This window comes from Mirounga leonina, unplaced genomic scaffold (genome assembly GCF_011800145.1).
Source record: "Mirounga leonina isolate KUSES-001 unplaced genomic scaffold, KU_Mleo_1.0 Mir_488, whole genome shotgun sequence".
Lineage (NCBI taxonomy): Eukaryota > Metazoa > Chordata > Mammalia > Carnivora > Phocidae > Mirounga > Mirounga leonina.
This window is the reverse complement of record NW_023270777.1, coordinates 10,779,864-10,801,828: the sequence shown is the minus strand read 5'-3', so window position 1 is coordinate 10,801,828 and position 21,965 is coordinate 10,779,864. Positions and strand designations below refer to the sequence as shown.

The following is a 21,965-nucleotide window of genomic DNA, read 5'->3' as shown; positions in this document are numbered from 1 at the left end:
GAGGCCAGCAGGAATCCCCGGGGGCTCCCCTTGCCTGCCGGGCACTGAACATTACAGTGGTTCTTGGGCCCCGGGGCCCACCCCAGTTTGTGCAAAGCAGTGGGCGCCTAGCCCGGCAGTGGGAAGACCCACTTTCGGGTCCAAGACCCTCGGCTGAGTCCTGTGGGCCCCGGGGACGGGGCGTCCACGTCTTCTCTCGGGACCTCAGTGTCTGGCGGGTGGATGATCTGCCGGCTCTGCCCCCGCCCCCGGGCCCCACTGGGTCACAGCTGCACTGGCTGGACGTAGCTCCGCGGGAAGAAGCCGATGCGTCCACACAACCGGCCCCGCCACCAGTGGGGGTCAAGGCGCTCCAGGACCTCGATGATGTCACCGCGGTGGAAGCTGAGCTGTGAGGAGTCCTGGGCCGAGAAGTCAAACTGCGCCTGGGCAAAGCAGGCCTGGGAGGGCTGTGAGGGAAGGGGGTGGTTAGTGGGGACCTTTCAGGAGGCCCCAACAGCGGGTGGGAGAGCAGAATTGAGCTCAAACTCGCTTCTCACTCCAAATCCAGACAGATGGCCACCCCACCCCAAGAGCCCCCCGCTGCCTGCCCCCTGAATGTCTGCCGCACAGAGACTGTGTCTACACAGACCAACAGGACTGTCTGGTCCGCAGGAACAGGCCCTATAAACTGTAAAGTGCTGTGTGGCTGAGAACAGGGTTGACGGCTGTTGCCCTTGACCAGGCTTTGAGGGAGAGGGTGTCACCAAAAAGAGCTGCTCCCAGCTCTCAGGCCTGGGTTCTGCTCCTATCTCTACCCCAAGGTGACCTTGGGTAAGACCCTGCCCTTGTGGGACTTAGTTTCCCCATCTGCAAATGGCAGCAGGACAAAGCTCTCTGCAGGCACGTCGGCCCGGCGCCGTGACGATTATACCCGGTGTCCCGGCCCTGCCTGCCCCACCAGGATCTCTGTTCTGAGCCTGTGGAATCTTATCCAGGATGGGTGATAGGATCAGCAGACAGGCTCTAATTAGCAGTTCTCTGCCCAGGAAGGAGGAGGCGGTAGCATGGGTCCCACAGGGTGGGTGACCCCAGGGCCCAGGCTGGAGTGAAGCAGTGGGTGTGGGGAGCCGTCAGGCAGCCCCCACCCTCCCCAGCTCCATCCTGGCTCCCTCACATTCTCCAAAGGCAGATCTGGCCGACGGTGGAGGGGAGAGAATGGAGGTCGGGGACAGAGGCCTAGCAGGGCCAAAGCTCGCTAAGACTGAGCGCTCACAGCTAAGCCAAGCCCCCACGGTCAGGCTGAGGAGGCCGAGCATCCTGGGGGCACAAACCAGGACGGAGCCGACCCCGCAGGTGGTCTTGGGGGAGCCTCAGTTTCTTCACCTGTACAATGGCGACGATGAGGCCCCCAGCGGACTAAGCCCAGCTCAGTGCATGGCAGCCACGTGGCTCCGCAGGGTATCAGGACCCTCGTGCATTCAAAACGCGTACCTACTGTGCCCACGCAGGGCGCCGCCGCGAGCTGAGAACGAGCCAGACGCGGGGTGCCCCCTGCAATGTCCACTCTGTTCCTTCCCCTTCTCTCCCTCTGCGTTCCCACCCTTGCTGGTCCTACTGCGGTGCCACCAGAATGGGACTTCAGAGCCTGGCCTGGCCCCCTCCTCCTGGGACACCAGGCTGCGAGGGGCGGGGCGGGGCGGGAGGCCACGCCCACTCCCGGCCCCAGCAGGTGTCGAGCCCCCGGGGAAGGCAGAAGGCGCGGAGAGGCGCCCGCGGGTCCGCCCGCCTACCTTGAGCAGGGGCTCCTCGTCCCGCAGGAAGACCTGCCGCTGCTTGGCGATGGTCGTGGTGCGGTAGAAATCCACCAGCTCGTTCAGGGAGTTGAACTTCTCTTCCCACAGGAAGTACTTCCCCGAGGCCTCGCGCAGCACCTTGAAATGCTGCACCTGGTCGCCGTAGCTGGGGGAGAGGAGCCCCCTGAGCCGGGACCCAGGGTCCCCCCGGGGGGCCCCGTCCCTGCCCGCACAGCCCCGGGGCCTCCCTCCTCATCCCCACCGGGTAGCTGGTCGCTCTGGCTCCCGGGGGGGAGGATGGGGGGCGGGGAGGGGGGAACACCTGCGGGCAGGAGAAGGGGCAGGTCCGGGAGGGCAGGGGCCGGGCCCACTGACCCGGCGGGACGTGAGACCTGGTGAATCCCCCTCGGCGGTGGGCTATGGAATTAAGGGTGTGGGCGCTGGAAGAGGCCACTGGGCTGCTGTGTGACCTTAGGCAAATCACTGAACTTTAAATCTCAGCTTCTTCATAATGGTAGCTCCTCCCTTCTGGGTAAGTGTCCGGAAAGTGCTGCGGATGGCTGATCGGCAACATTAAATGGGTTCCTCGGAAAAAGTGGTCACACAGCTCTTCTCCAGCCGTGACATTTCCCCCCATCCTTCTCCCGGCCTTGCAGTCCCACTGAGGAGCGAGTCCTAAGACCATCCTGACTCAGACAAAGCCTGCCTCCGTATTGGGTGCTTCCTGTCTCTTCCTGCCCCCCTACCTCAAGAACCATCTATGGCTCCCCATTACCCTCCAGATAAAATCTTAACACCTCGGACTCAAGATTTGGCCCCGGTTACGTGCCCAGCCTCATTTCCTTCATACACTTCATATACTCTCTTCCCACATGCCTCATGTCCCATGCCAGGACAGGCCACAATGGATTGGGACCGGAGAGGGTACCGGCGTGGGTTGGGACAAGGGGTAGCACAAACCATTGTGATTCCCCTCGCTGCTGCAGGCCGGGCCCACCACATGGCCCAGGAGGTGCAAATCGGGCCCTTTGTACAGTGGGGAAACTGACGCTCCAAGTGCAAACTGTGACCTTCCCAGGGTCACACGGCAGCAAAGCCAGGGCTGGGGCCACATTTGTGGCCAGAGCTGGGGCCTCATGTCAAGTGTCATTCCAGCACGCTCCCCTGTTGGTTCTCATCGTATAACAATAGGAATAATAATTATTCCAACTGTGGTATTGATAATGTCCCAGACCTTGTCATCCCAAGTCCAGGACTACTCCCTGGGCTGTGACCCCTAGGAGGCCTTCCCTCTCTCAGCCTCTGTGCCTGGCTGTATCGCAGCCATCCTCCCGGGCTCTGGTCAGCTCACCTGGGCCTCAGTGTCCTTACCTGCCCAAGGAAGGGGAGGGCTCCCGGCAGCTGCAGGGAGAACACAGAAGAGCCCCGGCTTCCCCGCAGGAAGAAGCTGGTTTAGGAACCTGCCCCGGGCTGGTGGAGCTGAGAGCCCAGGAAGCCCGGGACCTGTGGGCGTGGCCACGCATGTGTGCTGGGGGCACAGGCTGGCCACCGGGCGGGCACAGGCCCCTCGGCCACCTGGGCCACGGGTTGTGCTCTCATTTTGTGCAGGACTAAGTGAGAACCAAACAGTGGTCTGGAGACTTGATAGTAAAAAGGAAAAAACATCTCCTGGGTTCTAAATTTAAATCTTGTTAAACAATTTTGTAAGCTGGGGTTTGCCCACAGCCTGGGGTCCTCCAGGCCCACAGTCCAGGGTCTTGCAGGGCCCCAACAGGAGCACGGGACGGTCACCCGCAGCCCCCCAGGTCTCCTGCTGTCTCATCCCAGCCTGCCGTTCACCTCCTCCCCCTGTCAGCCCTGGGGTTGTTGTGCCGCTTTGTTAAACGTTTAAGATTAAAGACTGAAGACAAAGAATTGTTCAAGGTGTGTGTGTCTGGGGGGGAGAATGGGGGTCAAAGTGGGATGCCCTCACCTTCCCATGTTAAGGGGTCCAAACCACACAGAACCCCTCTCTTTCCACTCAAACATATCCCCCCTCCAGGACTTTGCATACACGATTGTCTCCAAATTCTTCTCCAGTCAAACTCCTACTCATACTTCGAAGCCCAGGTAAAATGGCCCAACTAAGTCAGAGGCAGAGGTCTCCTTAGGTTCCTCAGCCCCTCATACAGCCTTCTTCTAACCCATTGCTCCTAATGGCTTACACAGAAAAGGCAGGGAGGCAAGACTAGGCCCTGAGGGTCTAGCCCAGTTGGGAGAGGCTGAACTCGGGGAATGGAGCGTCAGGGCCCAAGGCTTAAGAAGTGCTCATCAGGGTGGTTTGCTCCTGAAAACCCTCTCCTGTTTGCTCTGAGCTGTGATTCCAGCCCTCCAGGTGTCCTGGCCCTGAAATAGACCCGACACCCTCTCTAAGACGTATCCAGATCTCAGGGCAGCTTAGCTCCAAAGGGAGCCAGTTCCCCCCACTCCCGCCCCCAAGAGGCTCTGGGACCAGGTGGAGCAAAGATCCCCAAACCTGAGACAAAGCCGCTTGTGTGCTGTCAGCAAGCATTGTTCCCAGGTGACTAAGCGGCCGGTGCTGTCAGCTGGGGGACATCAGGTCTACGTTCCTGGGGCGGAACTAGGGCAGGCAGGCGGAGGGTGCTTCCTGCCCTGTCTGGCCTGCCACAGCTTCCCAGAGGCCACGCACTTTCCTTGAGTCACCTCTGAGCCCGATGACTCCTGAGTGCCCTGTCCCAGCCGATCGGGGTGGCCCCAGCCCCTAGACTTTGGCAGGGGTGCATGGGGAGGAGTGTCTCTCAACCAAACGCTGGGCAAGTGAGAATCTGCCAGGAAAACAGGGACCCCAAGGACTCCGTGTCTGGGCCCCCCAGTGCAGCAGAGGCAGAAGGCTCTGACTCGGGGCTGTCCCCAGAGAGGAGCCTGGGGTATGGGCGGCCCGGCCCCTCTGGGTAAGGGGGCAGAGAAGCTGTGGTAGGTTTGCGAACGAGATCTCAACCCCCAAGTGACCACCTGGAAAGTTCAAAGCCCATTTTACCTGGGCTTTGAAGTATGAGTAGGAGTTTGACTGGAGAAGAATTTGCAGACAATCGTGTATGCAAAGGCCTGGAGGGGAGATATGTTTGAGTGGAAAGAGAGGGGTTCTGTGTGGTTTGGACCCCTTAACATGGGAAGGTGAGGGCATCCCACTTTGACCCCCATTCTCCCTGATCACACAGGAGGATCAGCGAGTAGAGAACGGGAGATGAGATAGGAAAGGGGCAAGTGCCCAGGAGGTTTGTGCGTGTGTCCTGGCCTGTGTGTCCATCTCTATCATATCTGAGTGTGTGTGTCTTTGGGGGGGGGGTCCTCTCTCTCTCTGGGGGGGTCCTCTCTCTCTCTGCTCTGCCACAGTGACTTCACATATGGGTCCCTTTCTTTGCAGCCATGGGTGTGTTTGTCTCTGTGTGTGACCCCCACAGCCACCTCCCCAGGGGGCTGAGGGGCAGGGCCTGGCCTCTGGGCTGTCCCAAAAGCCTCAAGGACCAAGTGAGGCCTGATGCTAGCAGCCGTCTGTCCTGCCCAGCAGGTTTTTCTGGCCTGGTGGTGGCAGCAGCTAAGGGGACAATGGCAGCGCAGGGAGGATGAGGAAGGCTGGGGTAAGGTCAGGAGCCCCAGGACTGCCCCAACTAGGGCCCGTGGTGGGTCCTCCTGGGCAGAGGCCTGCGTGCTAACTGCCCGCGGGGTGATGGCCACGAGGCATGGTCCTTCTAGCCTCAGTTTTCTCATCTGTGAAAAGGGCAGGGGTAGAATACATGAACTGCAGCAGGCGTAAAATAGGATCAGAGTGACCTTGGCAGGGACCCGTGGGTCTTTGGGACTCAGAAAAGGTGGATGGAAGGTCGAACGGGTCTGCCCGGGCACAGAAGGTCAATGGACACTTGTTCTGCGCTTCCTTGCTGTGTGACCTTGGGTAAGTTACTGCACCTCTCTGAGCTTCAGTTTCCTGCAAACCAGGCTTCTGGGGATGGCTTCCTCTCCCTCTCCGTCTTTGCCTGCGTAAGGTAGCGCCCTCCACCTTCTGCCACCTCTTCTGTCCTGCTTCATTTTCCCAAGAGCCTTTATCATCTCCCAAGATCTTATATAATCTGCTAATTGTTTCTTGTCTGTCACCCCAGGGGAAATGAGTGCCTAAAGGACAGGGAGCTTTGTCCGATTTTGTTCATGGCTGCATCCCAAGCGCCTGGGACGAGGCCTGGTGCACAGTAGGTACCCACTGGCCAGAGCAAACACACGTGCATTGACTCCAGGGCACCTCTGGCCTGAAAGGAAGCGCAATACCTCACTTGGGAACCAACTGCCATTCACAGCAGAGGAACCTGGATGGGGGTGTGGAGCAAAAGTCACACAGCCCAGGCACTGCGCCCCAACCATGCTTGCCGGTCTGCTGGCTGCCCGCTCAGACATGCCCCTGCAGGTGGAGAGGAAGTAGCCCTCTGTAAGCTCGTAAAGGGCATCTAGCGTGACCACTATCGCTCCACGGGGCAGCCCGAGGCCCATAAACCCCACCTCTGACAGCTTTATGGGGCTTGGCATGAGCATGTGAGAGATGCCACATGTCATGGGGTCAGAGTCCCCAAGAGCCAAGTCAGCGAAGGCAGAGATGCTCTCACGCATGGATTTGCACAGCTGTCACTTTTCTGGAGGGCCACTCGGTCCCCGGACTTTGTGACACCTGGGGTTATTGTCTCCACGCTGTAGATGAAAACATTACAGCCAAGAAGAAAGCCAGGGCCTGCCTCACAGCAGGTTCTGAGCAAAGTCAGGACAAGAACTGGGTTCCCTGCCACTCCATGTCACTGCCCCTTCTCGAATAGCCCCGGATTCGTGGGCAGGGGGCTAGGAAGCACTGTGTGGCTCTTAAAGGGTAATATAATGATGACTACGATCGCCAGCATTTTTAGAGCACTTACTATGTGCTAGGCAGCATACAAAGCACTTGACCTGGATGTTCATTTTACAGATGAGGAAACTGAGGCTCAGAAGGTAACTTGCCCAGGGTTATACAGGTAGGAGGTATCAGAGCTGAGATTCTTGCTCAAAAGCCCACACTCGTAGCCATATATGCCCTCTGAGTCTGTTTCCTACTCTATCCCTGCCCAGTGATCCTCCAAGGGCCACTGAAACGCTCCCATGAGAGACAAGGGACCAAGAATGGGAGCAGGACCTAGGAGGCCTGGCTCCACTGGGACGAAACCAAGGGTGGAGGACGCCACCTGGTGGCGCTGTGCACAAACCACAGCTAGCTGAGCCCAGGAAGCCCCTGCTGGTTCTGACCTTGGGGGGCTTGGCCAGGACGCCTTGGGGGAGGTGCTGAGGGGCACTGTCTGAAGGACACTCCCAGACCTCTTCCCAGGACATTGGTGCTGGCTCCCCTGCTCACCAACCGCATCCTATTACTGCCTGTTGTCCCTCCTGGTCAAACTTGTTGCTATCCAAACCCACCCCTCACTGTCCCAGCTCCGGATCTTTGCACCTGTTGGTCCCTGTGCCTGCATACCCTCTCCTCTCTTTGGGCACCAAACTCCTACTCAGGCTTCAGGGTCCAGCTCAGATGTCACCTCCTTCATCATGAAGACCCCTGGGCCGGGCGGTGTCTACTTTCCCACCTCATTCCTTGGTTTGACCCCGCCCTGCGCGCGCACACACACACACACACACTCTCTCTCTCTCTCTCTCTCTCTCTCTCCCCCCCCTGGGTCTGAAGCTGCGCATGTGCACAGGTGGGGCTGCATTTACAGAGAAACGCCAGAAGAGGGCAGTGCACAAGGTCTTAATGCTGGAAGTTCAGGGAGTGTGATCTGTCAGCAGAGGAGGGAGGGGGGATTAGGGGGGCCGTTGGGGGCTGGTTGGGAAGGTCACCACCTCCCCTCAGCTTCGGCTGCAGAAGCTATCCCAGTGAGTCTCCTGTGCCCCTGCTTTGCTGGATGATCTTGGACTTTGGAACTGATTCCAGGAGGCACCTGAAGCTGGCCCAGCCTGCCTGATGGGCGCCATTCCCAGATGACCAAGTCCTTGTCCAGCCAGCACATGGAAAACTGACATTTCCTGCTTTTGCAGGGACCCCAGAGGGAAGTGGGGGCTGGGCTGTGGAAGTGGGAAGGTGACCCGGGGGGAGGGCACTCCAGGTGTCCACAACCATGGGCAACGGTGGGGGTGGGGTCAGGACTAAGAACTCACAGCATCTCCCTGACCGTGCTCCCATTTTTTTTTTTTAAAGATTTTATTTATTTATTTGAGAGAGAGAGAATGAGAGCGAGCACATGAGAAGGGGGAGGGGCAGAGGAGAAGCAGACTCCCTGCCGAGCAGGGAGCCCGATGCAGGACTCGATCCTGGGACTCCAGGATCATGACCTGAGCCGAAGGCAGTCGCTTAACCAACTGAGCCACCCAGGCGCCCACGGTGCTCCCATTTTTAAGATGGGGAAATAGAGGCTCAAGCCCGGCCAGAGCCACTCCCATCCCCCAGGGTAACCAGCCTGTTCCCCGTTGGGGAGGGATTGACGGGTGCGGAAGAAAGCGAAAAGAGCCCATGGCTGCTTGCAGAGCTTGGAGGGGATCAGTTAAGTGCTGTGACCTCTCATGATGTTGGATCATTTTTACATGCACGCCCCCCCCTCCCCCACCGCCCAGCAGCCTTCCTGACCACAGCAGTCTGCTCCACACGGGTGCCGCCAGGCCCAGACGAGGAGATCACCACCACGCAGCGCTCTGGTGTGCACGTTGCACACCACTCTCCGGAACAGAAATGGACCAGCCAACAGCGCACCAGTCACAGAGCTCACCCCAGAGTCTGGAAGAGCCTGGAAGGCACTGACTTACCTCCTCACCCCCACCCCCTGCATTAACCGTCAAATTAACCATGGTCCCGGGTCCATTCATCCTTTGGACAATCACGCCATCGACTGCAAACCAACCCGGTCCTAGGAAAACGGCCTCTTAGCGGCCACACCGCCAAGCTCCAGAGTCCAGCACCTGGGCCTCCTTCCAGCTGCAAGCTTGCCACCCCAAGACTGCTCTCAGTGACAGTGAGGCTCTGTGCCCACTGCCCACGGAGACCCTAACCGCTGGCCCTGACTTCACAGATCCATGGCATTCCCTGATCCGGCCGCTTTTCATGCCTTCAGCCCCCACCGCAGTCCCTGATACCGTCACCTCCTGCCTGGCTCCTCCCTGGCCAACCATCCTTCCTCCTTGTAGCAGCCAGAGGGATCTGCTGAAAAATGGAAGCCCATCACATCTCCCCCTGCTCCAGACCCTCCGTGGCTCCCTATGGCTCGGAGAGAAAACTCTACCTCCTTGCCAGGATCTGTCAGCCCCATCTCTGATCGTATGCCCCACCTCTCTCCACCTGGATTCTCTGCTCCTGTGGATGCCAACATGCCCCAAGTGCATCTTACCTCAGGGCCTTTGCATTTGCTGTTCTGTCTGCCCAGAAATCTCCCCTCCTAGGTCCTCACTCCCGGAGACCTGGGCAGCCTCCGCTTCCAGGTTCAGGTCTTTGTTCAAATGCCACCTCCTCAGAGCGGCCGTCTCTGACCACTTGACTCCTGCTGGATGCTTTTGCTTCCTTGTTCGCTGTCTCCCCCACTCAGACATAAATCCATAAGGGCAGTTTTTACTGTCATTTCCCCAGCCTCTAGAATAGCCTGGCCCATGACAGGTAGCTTAATGAATAGTCCTTGAATTTCTGCATCTAAATCCTACTGTTCCAGACACCAAGAATAGGAAAGACGGACCATACCCCTTCATCCCCAACTCCTATTCCTGTTTTCTACCTTCCAGCCTGGGTTCCTCTATTTCCCCAGTTGTGGCCTTTCGGACTGGGTTCCGCACTGCCCAGAGGCTGCCGCATATCACAAAGCGAGACCCTCCCAGCATGGCCACCCCGCTTCAATGTCGGGCACTATTCTAATCGTGCTACATCTGTTGACTCAAAAAATATATAGGGCGCCTGGGTGGCTCAATTGGTTGAGCGGCTGCCTTCGGCTCAGGTCATGATCCTGGAGTCCCAGGATCGAGTCCCACATCGGGCTCCCTGCTTAGCAGGGAGTCTGCTTCTCCCTCTGACCCTCCCCCATCTTGTGCTCTCTCTCTCGCATTCTCTCTCTCAAATAAATAAATAAAATGTTTAAAATACATATATATATATATAGACTCATGTATTCTTTGTATTGACTAATTTCACATCAGAGAAAACAGGCACAGAGAGGTTAAGTGACTTGCCCAAGGTCACACAGCCAGGAAGTGGCAGAACTAGAATAGGAACCCAAGCAGCCTGGCTTCGTAGTCCATCATCTCGGTTACGACACCATATGGCGGGACCCTGTCCGGAGCACGTCCTGCACACCTGCCCTGGGTGCCTGGTGTTCTCCCGCCTCCTGCCCCCAGCTGCTCCCATCACCTCAAACCCGGCATCCTTCTTCCTCCCTTCACGATGAGTCCTTGAGGGCTCCTTACCGCTCATAGAATACCAGCCAGACCCTTCACACTGGCACTTGAGACCTTGCAGTGGACTCAAGCCTGTTTTTCAAGCACGGTCCCATGACTCTGGGCCCCACCCTGGGGTGCGTGTCATTCCCCGACCCCCAGACAGTCACCTGCTTCCAGGCTTGGGCTACTCCTCCTTCAAGGATGCCACTCCCTGCACCTCGGTCCGTGAGCCCCTATCCTGTGCTTCCAGGCTCACCTCCAATGTGCCTCCCTGCCCACCCTTCTCCGCACTCCCCCCACGGGTCAGAACTCACTTCACGGAGACCGAGAACTCCCCAGGGGAGCTCTCACTCTCCCGGATCAGGAAAGCTCCCAGATGGTTCCGCTTCATCAGAATCTCTTCGGCCAGCTGCCGGGAAATCCTGCCCGAGTACCACCTGCAGAGGGAGGGGGCAGGTGAGGGCGGTGGGAAAGCCAGGCTGTCCCTTTCCCCATGTGCCAGGCAACGAACGTTGCTGACCCTCACACCAGTCCTGAGACACAGGAGGTATGATTTGCACCCATTTCACAGATGAGTAAGCTGAGGCACAGGGAGGCAAAGTGACGAGCCCAAGGTTACATGCTGCGCAGGCAGGACCTGGGACCCAGTCCCAGCATTTTGGCTCCCGAGCCCAAGCCTTTCCCACCACGCCAGGCCAACATCCCCTTAGGAAAAGAGAAAAATCAAACCTTAGTGAACCTCCACTCAGCCAACCCCAGCTGAGCTCTTCCGTTTTAGATGATAGATTCTTAAAAGTGAAAAAATATAAAAATGGATGACAAAAGCAATTGCAGCTTTGGTCTGATGAAGAAGGATCGCTCCCTGCACCCATTTCACAGATGCACAGACTGAGGCCACCTGGATTTTTTCGTCCCAGGTACAAGTCCCTTTTCTGGCTGACCACATAGAACTGGGAATGAAGAAGCTCCTGGCAAATGCTTAGAGTCTTGCAAGACCCCCATTGCCCCCCGACCCCCAATGCCTTGGGGTGCGGGTGAAAGGCCAGGACTCAGCTTCTCTGCCAGTCCTGCCCATCTTGCTGTGTGGGCCAGGCAAGCTCCCCGGCCTCTGTGGGCCTTGCTGGCCCTCGCAGCGTCCAGGTGGTCTCTGACTGGGCCCTTTATTGTGCAGATGGGGAGACTGAGGCCCAGAGCAGCCCAGGGGCGGGGTCTGGAGACTCCTTTCCTCGTAAAGCTTCCCTTCCCTCTTTCAGCAAATGCTTCCTGAGTCTGAGCTTGGCACCGGGGGCGGCTGTGAGGTGGGACTTTTCCTGTTGTCTCAGGATGTTGCCGAGCTCTTGAAGCCTGGGGCAGGGGCAACAGGTGCAGCGCCCCATGGTGTCCTGCCCTGTCCCCGCTCCCCACGGTGTCGCCTGCCAAATGCGAACACTGGGATCCTGCCCTGGGGCTTTTTTTCCTAGCGACTGTGCGCAGGGTGGGCTGAGCCCCCAGAACATTGTGATGTGTTGTGTTTATCTCCTCGGGAGCAGGTGGATAAACATTCAGCTCCCCTGCCCCCGATGGAACATTCTGGGGACACTATGCTGTCTCCCCACCCTCCCCGGTGCCTGTCGCCCGCCCACAGCCACCACTGGTAACACACCCCTAACCACTGGCTCCTTCCCTGCCCACTTCCCACTCCGAAATAAAGTCCTTGTCCTCACACCGTGTCTCAGGCCCTGGTTCTGGGATGCCCACACCCAGAAGTGCGGCTTAGCCCGCTGCTGACCCCAAACTGGTGGGGACCCCCGGAGCCCGTCTCACGATGGATTTCCTGGGAGGGGAGGGGGTGAAAGATGGTTGCTCAGTGTGGGGGCTCGAGGCAACCATCTGGAAAGCTCAGCCCAGGTCCCTGGAGTTTGGGAGGCCTGGATGGAGGCTTCCAGGCCAGAGGCTGAGCTGGGGGGCGGGGGAAGGAGCTCCTCCACCGGGAAGCCCCCAGCAGGACACAGGTGCAGGCACCACGAAGGAGCAGGGGCCCACTGGGGCCCCGAGTGGGCGTTTCCTGAGGGCCTGGGTGTCTCTAAAGAACCCACAAAACCCCACAGGAGGCGTCAGTGTGTGGGCGCCCGTCACCCTCAAAGGCTTTTGCAATCACACCCTCTGAGGGGGCCAGCCCCGCCCCCATCGGAACAAGGCAAGGCTGGTCCTCAGGTGGCTTGAAGGACAGAGTGCAGGAGCAACATTTCCCGAAGGCCCCAGAACCCGCCTCTCTCCGCCATGCCAGTGCCACGCTTCTTGGGGCACCTCGTATCCTCCCCCATTTCACTGATGTGGAAACTGAGGCTCGGAGGAGGGCAGGGATCCCCCGAAAGGTTGCCCAGCAAGTCCCTGGCCTCAGGCCCTCCCCCAGTGCCACGGTGGGCACAACCCCGGGGTCGGGGGGGAGGCACACAGCACAGGGCTGCAAATCCCATGCTGCCTCTTGCCGGCTGGGCGCGCCTGGACAAGCCAGCCAACCTCTCTGTTCCTCTGTCTCCTTGTCCATGAGACCGTGATGATGGCACCCGGCTTGCAGGGCCCCTGGGAGGTTGGGGGCCCTGATGAACTAGCTCACGCCCCTCCCCCCGCAGCACTCCCTTAGGCCTGTCTGCTGCCCTCCCTGGCAAACTTCTAACTCCCAGGCCCAGTGAGCCATGCCTTCTTCTGGAAAGCCTCCCTGCCGTCCACTGGCACAGTGCTGGGTGGGTGCCTCTGGGGGCCCCTAGTCTGCATCACGGCCCCCCCAGGGGCTCCCTGGCCAGGCAGGGGAGACAGTGGGTCCTCAGCGAAGGAGCGGGGCTGGTGTAGGCCGAGTGAGGCCCTCTGGGACCCCAGTCCTCCCCCCACTGCCCTGCACCCCAGGGCCTGACAGGCTGAGTCAGATGCTGAGCTGGAGTTCCCCCCTTGCTATTTTGGGGCCAGGGCAGGTGCTGAGGTTAGCCGAGAATATACCCGGGCATGGCCTCCAACAGATTGGTTGGGGGCCTGAGCCCTGTCCCTGCTTTGTCCCAGACACCGGTAACCAGATTTGACCCCAGGGACCCCCAGGGCTTCGGACACCGGGACCCTCCACAGCTTCCAATGGGTAGAGAGTCTTGTCTCAACCACCAGCAGTGCCCAGAAAGGCCTGGCCTTGCCCTGAAGTCTGCTCAAGGCTTCCCAGCAGCTTTGGGCCTTCTGGACTTCCAGCCTTGGCCGGGACACGGCAGCCAGCGGCCCAGGGGGGTCACTCCTACCTGTGGTCGCTCCCCGGGGTGCCTGGTATCTCTCCCTCGTGCCCTCCTTTGATTGGCAGAAAGACTATAAAAGGCCAGGGGGCAGACACCTGCCCCCTGTCACATGGCCCAGGGGGGCCGCTACGGGGCCTGAATCGGGGAGCTGTGGCCACCATGTAGGCGGGAGGCGGCGGCCTCTGTGTGGGAGGCCGGGGATGCCTGGAGCCCAAGCAGAGGACTAGCCGGGGACCTGGGTGGGTTGGGGCTTGCCCAGCACAGGAAGCTGGAGGCGGGGGCAGCTTTGGAAATAACTCGAAGACAGATAAAGAGGAAACATCGCCCCCCGCCAGACACCGCCCTGGTGGTGCACCTCCCTCTCCTTCCACCCCACAGTCACACACACCTCATGGCCTCCAGTCTGCCCCCTCCAGCCTGCAAGGCCCTGTCACTGTTCTCCACATCTGACGGAGTCCCTCCCCCCGCTCAGCCATCTCCGTGCTCCCCACCACCCCGGGCCCACCATTTGAGGCCTTCCTGCCGGTCCCATTGCCATGGGTTCGCCCTCATCGTCTTCCCTGTCCCCTCTCTGGGGAGTGCCTTTCTCTTCTTCTACCTAGCTAACTCCTACACGCCCTTCAAAACCTCATTCGTTGCTACCTCTTCTGAGAAGCCTTCCCCAGTTACCTCAGGGCTGACTGCCTTCCCATCTTGTACTTTCTTTATGTCCCGTCTCTCCCCCAGGATGGGGCTGTTCCGACTCCCAGGCGCTCCTCATGTGTCTCCAGCATCACCCAGGCCGGCCCCCCTGGGGTGTGGCTAGTGTTTGATGAATGACTGAGTGAGGGGCTACCTGTGCCACCGTCTCAAGCAGATCCAGTTGGTTTTTTCATAGGTTCTTGGCCACTGGGGCCTGTTCTGGGGCTGGGCTCTGCCCCAGCCATTCCCAGGGCGGCAGGCTGGGGTGCCACCTGCTGTGAGCCTGATGGGGGCTTCCCTAGGCTCCACACGTGACTCCTAATCTGCCCCAGTCGCAGGGCATTGGTCTGCTTGGCCAATGTCCAGCTCCCCAAAAACCCCCAAAGGCAGGGCCCACAGGATCTGCTTCCCACACCCCCCGTCACCCCTCCATTGTCCCCTTCACTCCTCATCCTCACACAAGGCTGAGCCAGCCTCTTAGAGAAAGCTCTAGAATCCTCTGCAGATTGAAGCCTCAGCCCTCCTTATGTTACAGATAGGGAAACTGAGGAATAGAGAGACCACACGGCAGCCAGCGGCCCAGCCAGCCGAGAGCCCGGGGCCCTGTCCCTCCAGCACCCTCCTGGATGTTCCCCGCTGTTCCAGATCCTCAGTGTTGTGGCCTGGGCTGGCCCTGACTCTGCCACCACTTTGGTTCTCACATCTCTGTCCCCTGCCCCTGCTCAGGGTAGAGACAGGGGCCCCAGGCAGATGAACGGAAGCCGGAGCGAGGAGTCCCCGTGCCCAAGGCGCGTGCCAGGCCCCGAGCTTTTCGGGCAGCTCGGCTCAGGCTGGGCCAGGCCAGGTGGGGACACTGGGCTGTAGGGGCTGGGGTGGGGGTGCCTTGAGCATAGGCCTGGGGTGGCAGCCACTCACGGATGGGGCTTGATGCGGATGTAGTTCTTGGGAATAAAGCCCTCAGCGCCTCGGAGCTCAGCCTTGTACCAGTTCTGGTCATCTTCCATGTTCAGGATCTGTGGGCAGGAGAGACACGGTCACCCGGTCACCGAAGAGGGACAACTGCCACCTGCTGAGGTCCTGCTGTTCAAGGACCCCAGGTCGGGGATCCCAGGACCTATTTCACAGAGGACAGTTGGGGACCTGCCCAAGCTCACAAGGACCATGTCTGATGTCTCAGTCCTGCTTGCTTTCAGGCCCAGGACAGCCTGTCCCCAGGAGGGTCACAGACTCCGCAGGCTGGACAGTTGGGGACCCAGAGGAGGTCAGTGGGTTGAACTTTGGGGGGCTGGAGCTGGACTCTCAGGATTTGAATCCCAGGCCCCCAGCAAACCACACGGTCTTGGGGGGGCAGATCCGGGGTGCCTCAGTTCCCAAGCTGTGCCCCTGAGCGTGGGGGCTCCACAGCATTCATATGCCACACAGAGCCATGGGGTGGAGGTCTGAGGTCCCCCAGAAGGTCGGGGAGCCCCAGCCCGAGCTTGGTGCCTCCTGGTGGTTCACCTGGGGTCACTTGCCTTTAAACAGCCCTTATAATCTGAGTTGGGGGATGTCATTTCAGGGTGGTGGGGACTCAGGCACCAGGGAGCAAATAAGGGAGGCCTTTGGGCTATGATGGGGCTGCGGCCCGGCCTGCTCAGGTCACCCGGGCCCCTTGTCAGCAGCCGCGCAGGTGGGCCGAGAGGAACTGAAACAGCCCGAGTGGGGGTGGGCCTTGCAGGGGCTGAGCAACCAAGCGGCCGCAGGGAGGAACTGGCCGGGTCTGGGGAGTGGGTACAGTGTGAGTCTTGGGGCTCCTTCCTCCTTCCCCTGGGCCAGCCTCCCACATGGGACAGCTCATCACCCCAAAGGCTACTTCACAGATGAGAACCCTGAGGCCCAGAGATGGGAGGTGAACAAGGCCACACAGCAGTGGGGAGGCAGAGCCCGTACGGCAAGCCAGGACTCTGGGGTCTGGGGTTCTTGGCTCAGCTGCTCTAGGGGAGACCGTAGCCCATGAGTTTTTAACCTCACTCCCCCTCCCACTTGTGTCTGGACCCAAGGCCTGGAGAGCATCTCTCCTGTCAGTCCTGGAGCAAATGCCAACATTAGCTCAATCCTAGTGGGTATTTGTTGGGGGGGGAGGGGCGGGGAATCAGATATACAACAGCATCCCAAGTAGAGGACATTGGAAGAGCAGAGGGCCGGGGGCAGGCCAATGCAAAGCCATCAATTTAGTTCGATTTTCCTGGGAAGAGCTGAGATTTGCTCCTTTGGGTCCAGGCCTTGCAGGCAGGCACCCCCTTATCTGTCTGCCAGGCCCCGTTGAGTTCCTTCCTGTCTCTGTAGCCTGGGCAAGGTCAGCAGCCCCAGGGGCGGACGGAAGCAGGTGGCTGACTCCGGACAACTTCTGCTGAAAACAAAACAATTCCCCAACTTAATAGGACACTTAAAGCCTGTCAGCTGCCTTCCATGGCCATGGGTTCAAGGAAGATGCCCGGGAGCCTGGCACTACCCTATTCTGTCTGCTTCTGACTCTCTCCATAGTCTCGGCCTCAGTTTCTTCGTCTGTGAAATAGACACATTTGTGGCCTATGCTGAATGTGGCAGTCTTGTAACTACAAAGTCCTGTGTGGCCATGTGACTGTCCTATCTCGAATAGAATCTTCGTTTTGTTTTATTTTGTTTTGTTTTCCTGTCATCTCCCACTCCGAGGACCCAGAAATGTTCTCAATGGTTACATGAGCTGAATTCTTAATGTTCACATTGTTCAAAATCTGCAGACCCCTCTGAGACATGAGAATTCGCACAAAGGAAAGAGACCAACTCCTCCCTGGTGAAATCCACACCTTGGTCTGCCCTCAGGGCTTTGCTCCCACCGCGTCCTCCACCCGGGGTGCCATGTGGGGACTGGGAGGGCTGGGAGCAGGGGGAGGCGGCGGGGAGGAGCTTCTGCACTGGCCCAGGTGAGCGAGGGAGGCCCCGACCGGGCGGGCAGTGCGGGAGGGGTGTGGAGAAGCGGTCAGGGTCGGGATAGGGGTCGGCAGAGTCGCTGACGGGACTCAACAGCAGGCCGGGCACGAGACAGGTAGGGAGCGACCAGGACAAGTCCGGGGGTTGGCACCTGCTCTCGTGGCCATCAGCTGCTATCCCACAGCTGTCGAGGAGCAGATTGGGGGGCTCAGGGTCGACTCCACTGGGTCAGAGGTGCCATCGACCATCCCTCTGGAGATGCCGAGGAGGCTGTGGGCTCCCTGAGTCTGGGTCTCGGGGGCCAGGTCATCCACGGAGAGATGGGGGTGAAGCCGCCACCCACCTCCCTCCTCCAGCTGGGAGCGATGGGGTGCTGTGCCCCCAGAAGTGCCTAGCCCGACAGGCAGGACGCTTTGTTCCAGGGAAGTGATGTTTGGGGCCATTTGTCCAGAGTGGGTGCACCTGTCACCCAGGCTTCCTCCAAGACCGGAGCTCAGATTGCTTTATCCAGGGGCGCTCCCAGGGGTTGGGAATCCCCCTGCGGGCACTGCTGTGACAGGGTCCCACCTCCAGGGGGCGCGCGGGAAACACTCGCTGGAAGAGTGAATGGAATGGCTCTAGGAGCGCCCCCCCCCCGCCCCCTGCCCCCCCAGCCCAGCCAGGTAAAGGAGGGCCCCCGCAAACCCACACACCGCCGCCCTGGCCCGGGAGAAGAGGGGACACAGCGTGACATGGCAGTCACGTTTTTACGGTTCTACAGAAAGAGGGCTTCGCAGGAGTGAGACGGCTGAGGCACGTCGGGGACTAAATTTAAGAGGGCGTCAAGAAACTCAGGAATCAAGATAAAGAATATTTTAAGACAAGATGTTGAAAAAATCAAATCAATGCAAAAACTCTGATTACGTTCATGAGTTAACAATAAGGTATCAATACCAGTCCATTAACGGAAAAACGGTAGGGTGCTAATCATGTAAGATGCTACCCACTGGGGCAGATGGGTCCAAGTCCCCCTGTGCTATCTCCTCGATTTTTCTGTAAATCTAAAACTGTTGTGAACATTAAAAAGCTAATGCAAGGGGCGCCTGCGTGGCTCAGTCGGTTTAAGTATCTGTCTTCGGCTCAGGTCACGATCCCGGGATTCTGGGATCCAGTCCCTCATCTGGTTCCCTGTTCAGCAGGGAACCTGCTTCTCCCTCTCCTCCCTGCTCGTGCTCTCTCTCTCAAATAAATAAAATCTTTAGAAAGAAAGAAGGAAAGGAAGGAAGAAGGAAAGGAGGAATAGCTCATGGCCCACCTCCCAAAACCAACCACTGCTAGCTTTTCGGATCATTTCTTTCTAGAAAGTTCTTTTTTTTTTTTTTCAGAGCACAAATCCAGTGCATGATGGGTAGTTTTCCTTCCACAAAATTAATACCTATTGATTATCTGTGTAGAGAACGTTTGCATTCTGCTTTTTGCCACTTGATGCTGCTTCATGGGCTTTTTTATGCTGTTAAACACCCTCCCCAAATAGCATTTTCAGGGCTGTATGATATTTGGTACCATCACTAGGTGGGCAGTCAAGGCTGATTTCACACTCTGCAAACTTGCACCCATATTCCCCACCCCTCGCCTGCTTCATTCTTTCCCATGCACTGTCTCCTTCTGACAAACTCTGTATGTTACTTATTAATCTGGTTTGTGGCCCTCGGCTGCCACCAGAATGTCAGCTGCATGAGCAGTGCCTGTGTCCATTTTCTCCTTGCTGAGTCGTCACTGCCTAGCCGAGGCCCGCGGACATGCAGAGTGCTCCCTGAATCCCCATGAGAGAACACACATACATCTCTGATCACGTCTCAGTTTTCCAGAGGCAGAATTTCTGGGTCACAGGACATGGCGATTTGTATGGGTTTTTATATGTTCTCCAAGTTCTCTGCAGAATGATTGTGTCACTTTACCTGTCCACCACCCCCATGTAAAAGTGCACATTTTCCCACACCCTCAATAACCTTGGAGATTCTTTTTAAAATAAAATTTTGCTGATCTGGCAAATGGAAAACAGTTACTTGCTTTAAGTTGGGTGGTTTTGTTACTGGTGAAATTGGGCACTTACTTGCTTACATTGCTTCTTTGGCAATTTTCCCGTTCATATCCTGTGCCCATTTTTCTATTATGCTGTTTGTGATTTTCTTATTGATTTATAACAGCTCTTTACATATTAAGGATATTAATATTTTGCATGATTTTTTTGTGTGTTTGTTTAAACCACCTTCATTTCTTACCTAGGAGACTGCAAGAGCCCCTCTCTGCTTCCATTCCTGTCCCCTCTGTTATCTTTTGAAAATGTAAATTTGATCAAGTTTTTTTCCCTGCTGAAAACTCTTTATAAATTTAGAATGAAATACAAATCTTTCACAGGCCCTGATGCCTGCCTACCTCCAACATCATCCTTACCCTCTCCTTCTCACCCACTGCCCTTCAGCCACAGACCTTTCAACTCTTCAAATACACAAATATGGTCCTGCCTCAGGGCCTTTGCACCAGCTGTTCTCCCCACACCTGGTGCTCTCTTCCCCCGGCTCTTTGCATGGCTGATTCCTGCTCATCCTTCAGGGCTGAGCTAAAGGTGTTATCTCTCTCTCTCTCTTTTTAAGTAAACTCTATGCCCAATGTGGGGCTCGAATTCATGACCCCGAGATCAAGAGTCACATGCTCCATTGACTGAGCCAGCCAGGCGCCCCTAGGTCTTAACTCTTCTGAGAGACTGTCCTGACCACCCCATCTAAAGCTGTCCCCCTGTCCCCTCCCACCCACCGTCACCCTCATTCCGTCTCGCTGTGTTCATTTCTTCAATCCATTCATCACCTCCTGATGTCACTCACTCTCTGGAATGTCAGCTCCCAGAGGGCAGGGACTTTGCTTCGTTCCTTGCTATATCCCCAGCACTTAGGACAATGCCTGGCAAAGGGTAGGTGCTCAATCACTTGACAAATGTTTGTGGAAGGAAGGAATAAAAAGGCAGATCTTCCCACTGCCTGACATTCCTCCATCAGTCTTTGAGCCTGAAAAGTCCCCTCCTCAGTCTCTGTGGACACGAGGTGCAAATCCCCCTGGGAGGGATGCCCCCGTTTCAGCTAACACGTTAATCCTTCCGTCCTTCCTTCTTTCCTACAACATTCCCCATGTTTTATTAGGAGTTTACTGTGGGCCAGACACTGCTTTATGTCCTGATGCTCCAGTGTGGTCCTGGCCTCGTGAGCTCACCCCTTCCTTAGCCAGCACCTCTGTTAGAAGCAAACATGCTGGGAGTTGCCTAATGCTTTAGCAAAAGTTGGTGGAAAACGTGACTCATCTTGGGGTGGGGGTCAGGGGCACCGGAATCTGGGAGGGAAGTGGAGATGTCATAGTCTTTACTATAATTGCCTTGGGGGACACCCAAGGATCCATCCTGTCCACCACTGGCTGATCACTCTGAGCCTCAGCTGGAGCCCAGCACCTACTCCGTTCCTATGTCCTCATTGTCCCACTCCCCACCAAGCCCCAAATCTGGGTCTAGAGACCCCAAACTGCTCTCAAAGCAGTCAATGAAGCCTCTGAACTAGACCCACCTCTCCCAGGATGTCTCCTGCCCCGGCTAGGTGGTGCTGGTGCTAAGCCTGCCCCTGTCGCCCGCCGGCCACATGTCCCCAGGGCCCCCAGCCAGCAGCTCAGGTGGAGAGAGGAAGGGGATTCCTTAAGGGGACATGGTTCCTCTTGGGGAGCATCACACTCCTGAACCCCAACCCAGGCTGTTCAGTCTCATGGAGACAGAATGAAGGTTCCAGAATCAAGCCGTGGTATGACTTTCTTTTCCCTTTCCTCCACACTGCTGGGAAGCTCCTTCTCTACACTGAAATCACAGTTCTTCACCCTGAAAGCTTTTCTGTCCCTCTCCCCCTCTTTTCAACTGTCTTTTCAAACTCTTCCCAGGAAAACTGGGCGTTGAACCGACTCCTGCCAGGCACTAAGCTAATGTCCCCTTGAATCTTCACAACGCGCCCCCTGAAGGACAGGTCACAGTTATCTCCCCATTTCCAAGATGGGGACACTGAGGCTCAGCGGGAGGAGGCGACTTGTCCAGAATCACACAGCCAATACCTGGAGAAGCCAGGCCTGTCCTCCTCCGGAAGCTGGACCCTGTTTGGGGGGCTGTCCTGGGCCCCTGATTCTTAACACCCTCCCAACTCAGCCCATCCCAGCCACCCTACCTTGAGTGTGTCCCCCTTGTTGAAGGCCAGCTCATCACTCTCCGTGGCCTGGAAGCTGTACAGGGCCACAGACTCCATCCCGCTGGTCCCAGGCCCCAGCAGCTGGGCTCCGAGCAGGGTCGGCTCTTCCTGCTTCCTCTGCAGTCGAGGACCGTCTTCCTTTGTTTTGAGAGCGAGCTGTGCTTTTGAAGTGGCCCCCGAGGGAGGAGAAACAGGAAGCTGACAAGTCACAGAGCACGGCGAGCCTGTGAGCAGCCCGGCCCCTACCTTAGACCCCAAAGGCCAGGTATGGCTCTCGGGGAGTCCCCAGGCAGCCCTGGGAGGGGGTGCCCTCTTCTACCCATGTCACAGATGAGGTACAGAGGTTTCCAGAGAAAAAGTGCCTTCCTGGCAGCTCGGGCAATGTGTCTCATGGTCCCAACCACCCCCACCGGCTTGCCAATCTGCCCTTCACATTTTCTGAACTCCAAGGCCTCTCAGAACTCCCCAGGGCCTGCCTCGTCCACCCCGAGCTCCTTGCCTGACATTCAAGGCACTTCCAAGCCATTACCCCTGCCTACCACTGCTCCTCTCCAGAGCCATCCTTTGTTATCCTCTTGCCCTGTGAACAA

General features: G+C 57.8%; 1 protein-coding gene across 1 annotated transcript; it reads right to left on the bottom strand.

The window, feature by feature from the left end:
- Positions 1–23: 23 nt before the first annotated feature.
- On the bottom strand, positions 24–21,502 carry GRAP (GRB2 related adaptor protein). Its single transcript, XM_034989710.1, has 5 exons — positions 21,355–21,502; positions 15,095–15,192; positions 10,562–10,684; positions 1,773–1,941; positions 24–449 (listed from the first exon to the last, which is right to left on the bottom strand). The coding sequence occupies exons 1-5, from the start codon at positions 21,430–21,432 to the stop codon at positions 264–266; spliced, it is 654 nt and encodes a 217-aa protein (XP_034845601.1). The 5' UTR covers positions 21,433–21,502; the 3' UTR covers positions 24–263.
- Between the last annotated feature and the right edge of the window lie 463 nt (positions 21,503–21,965).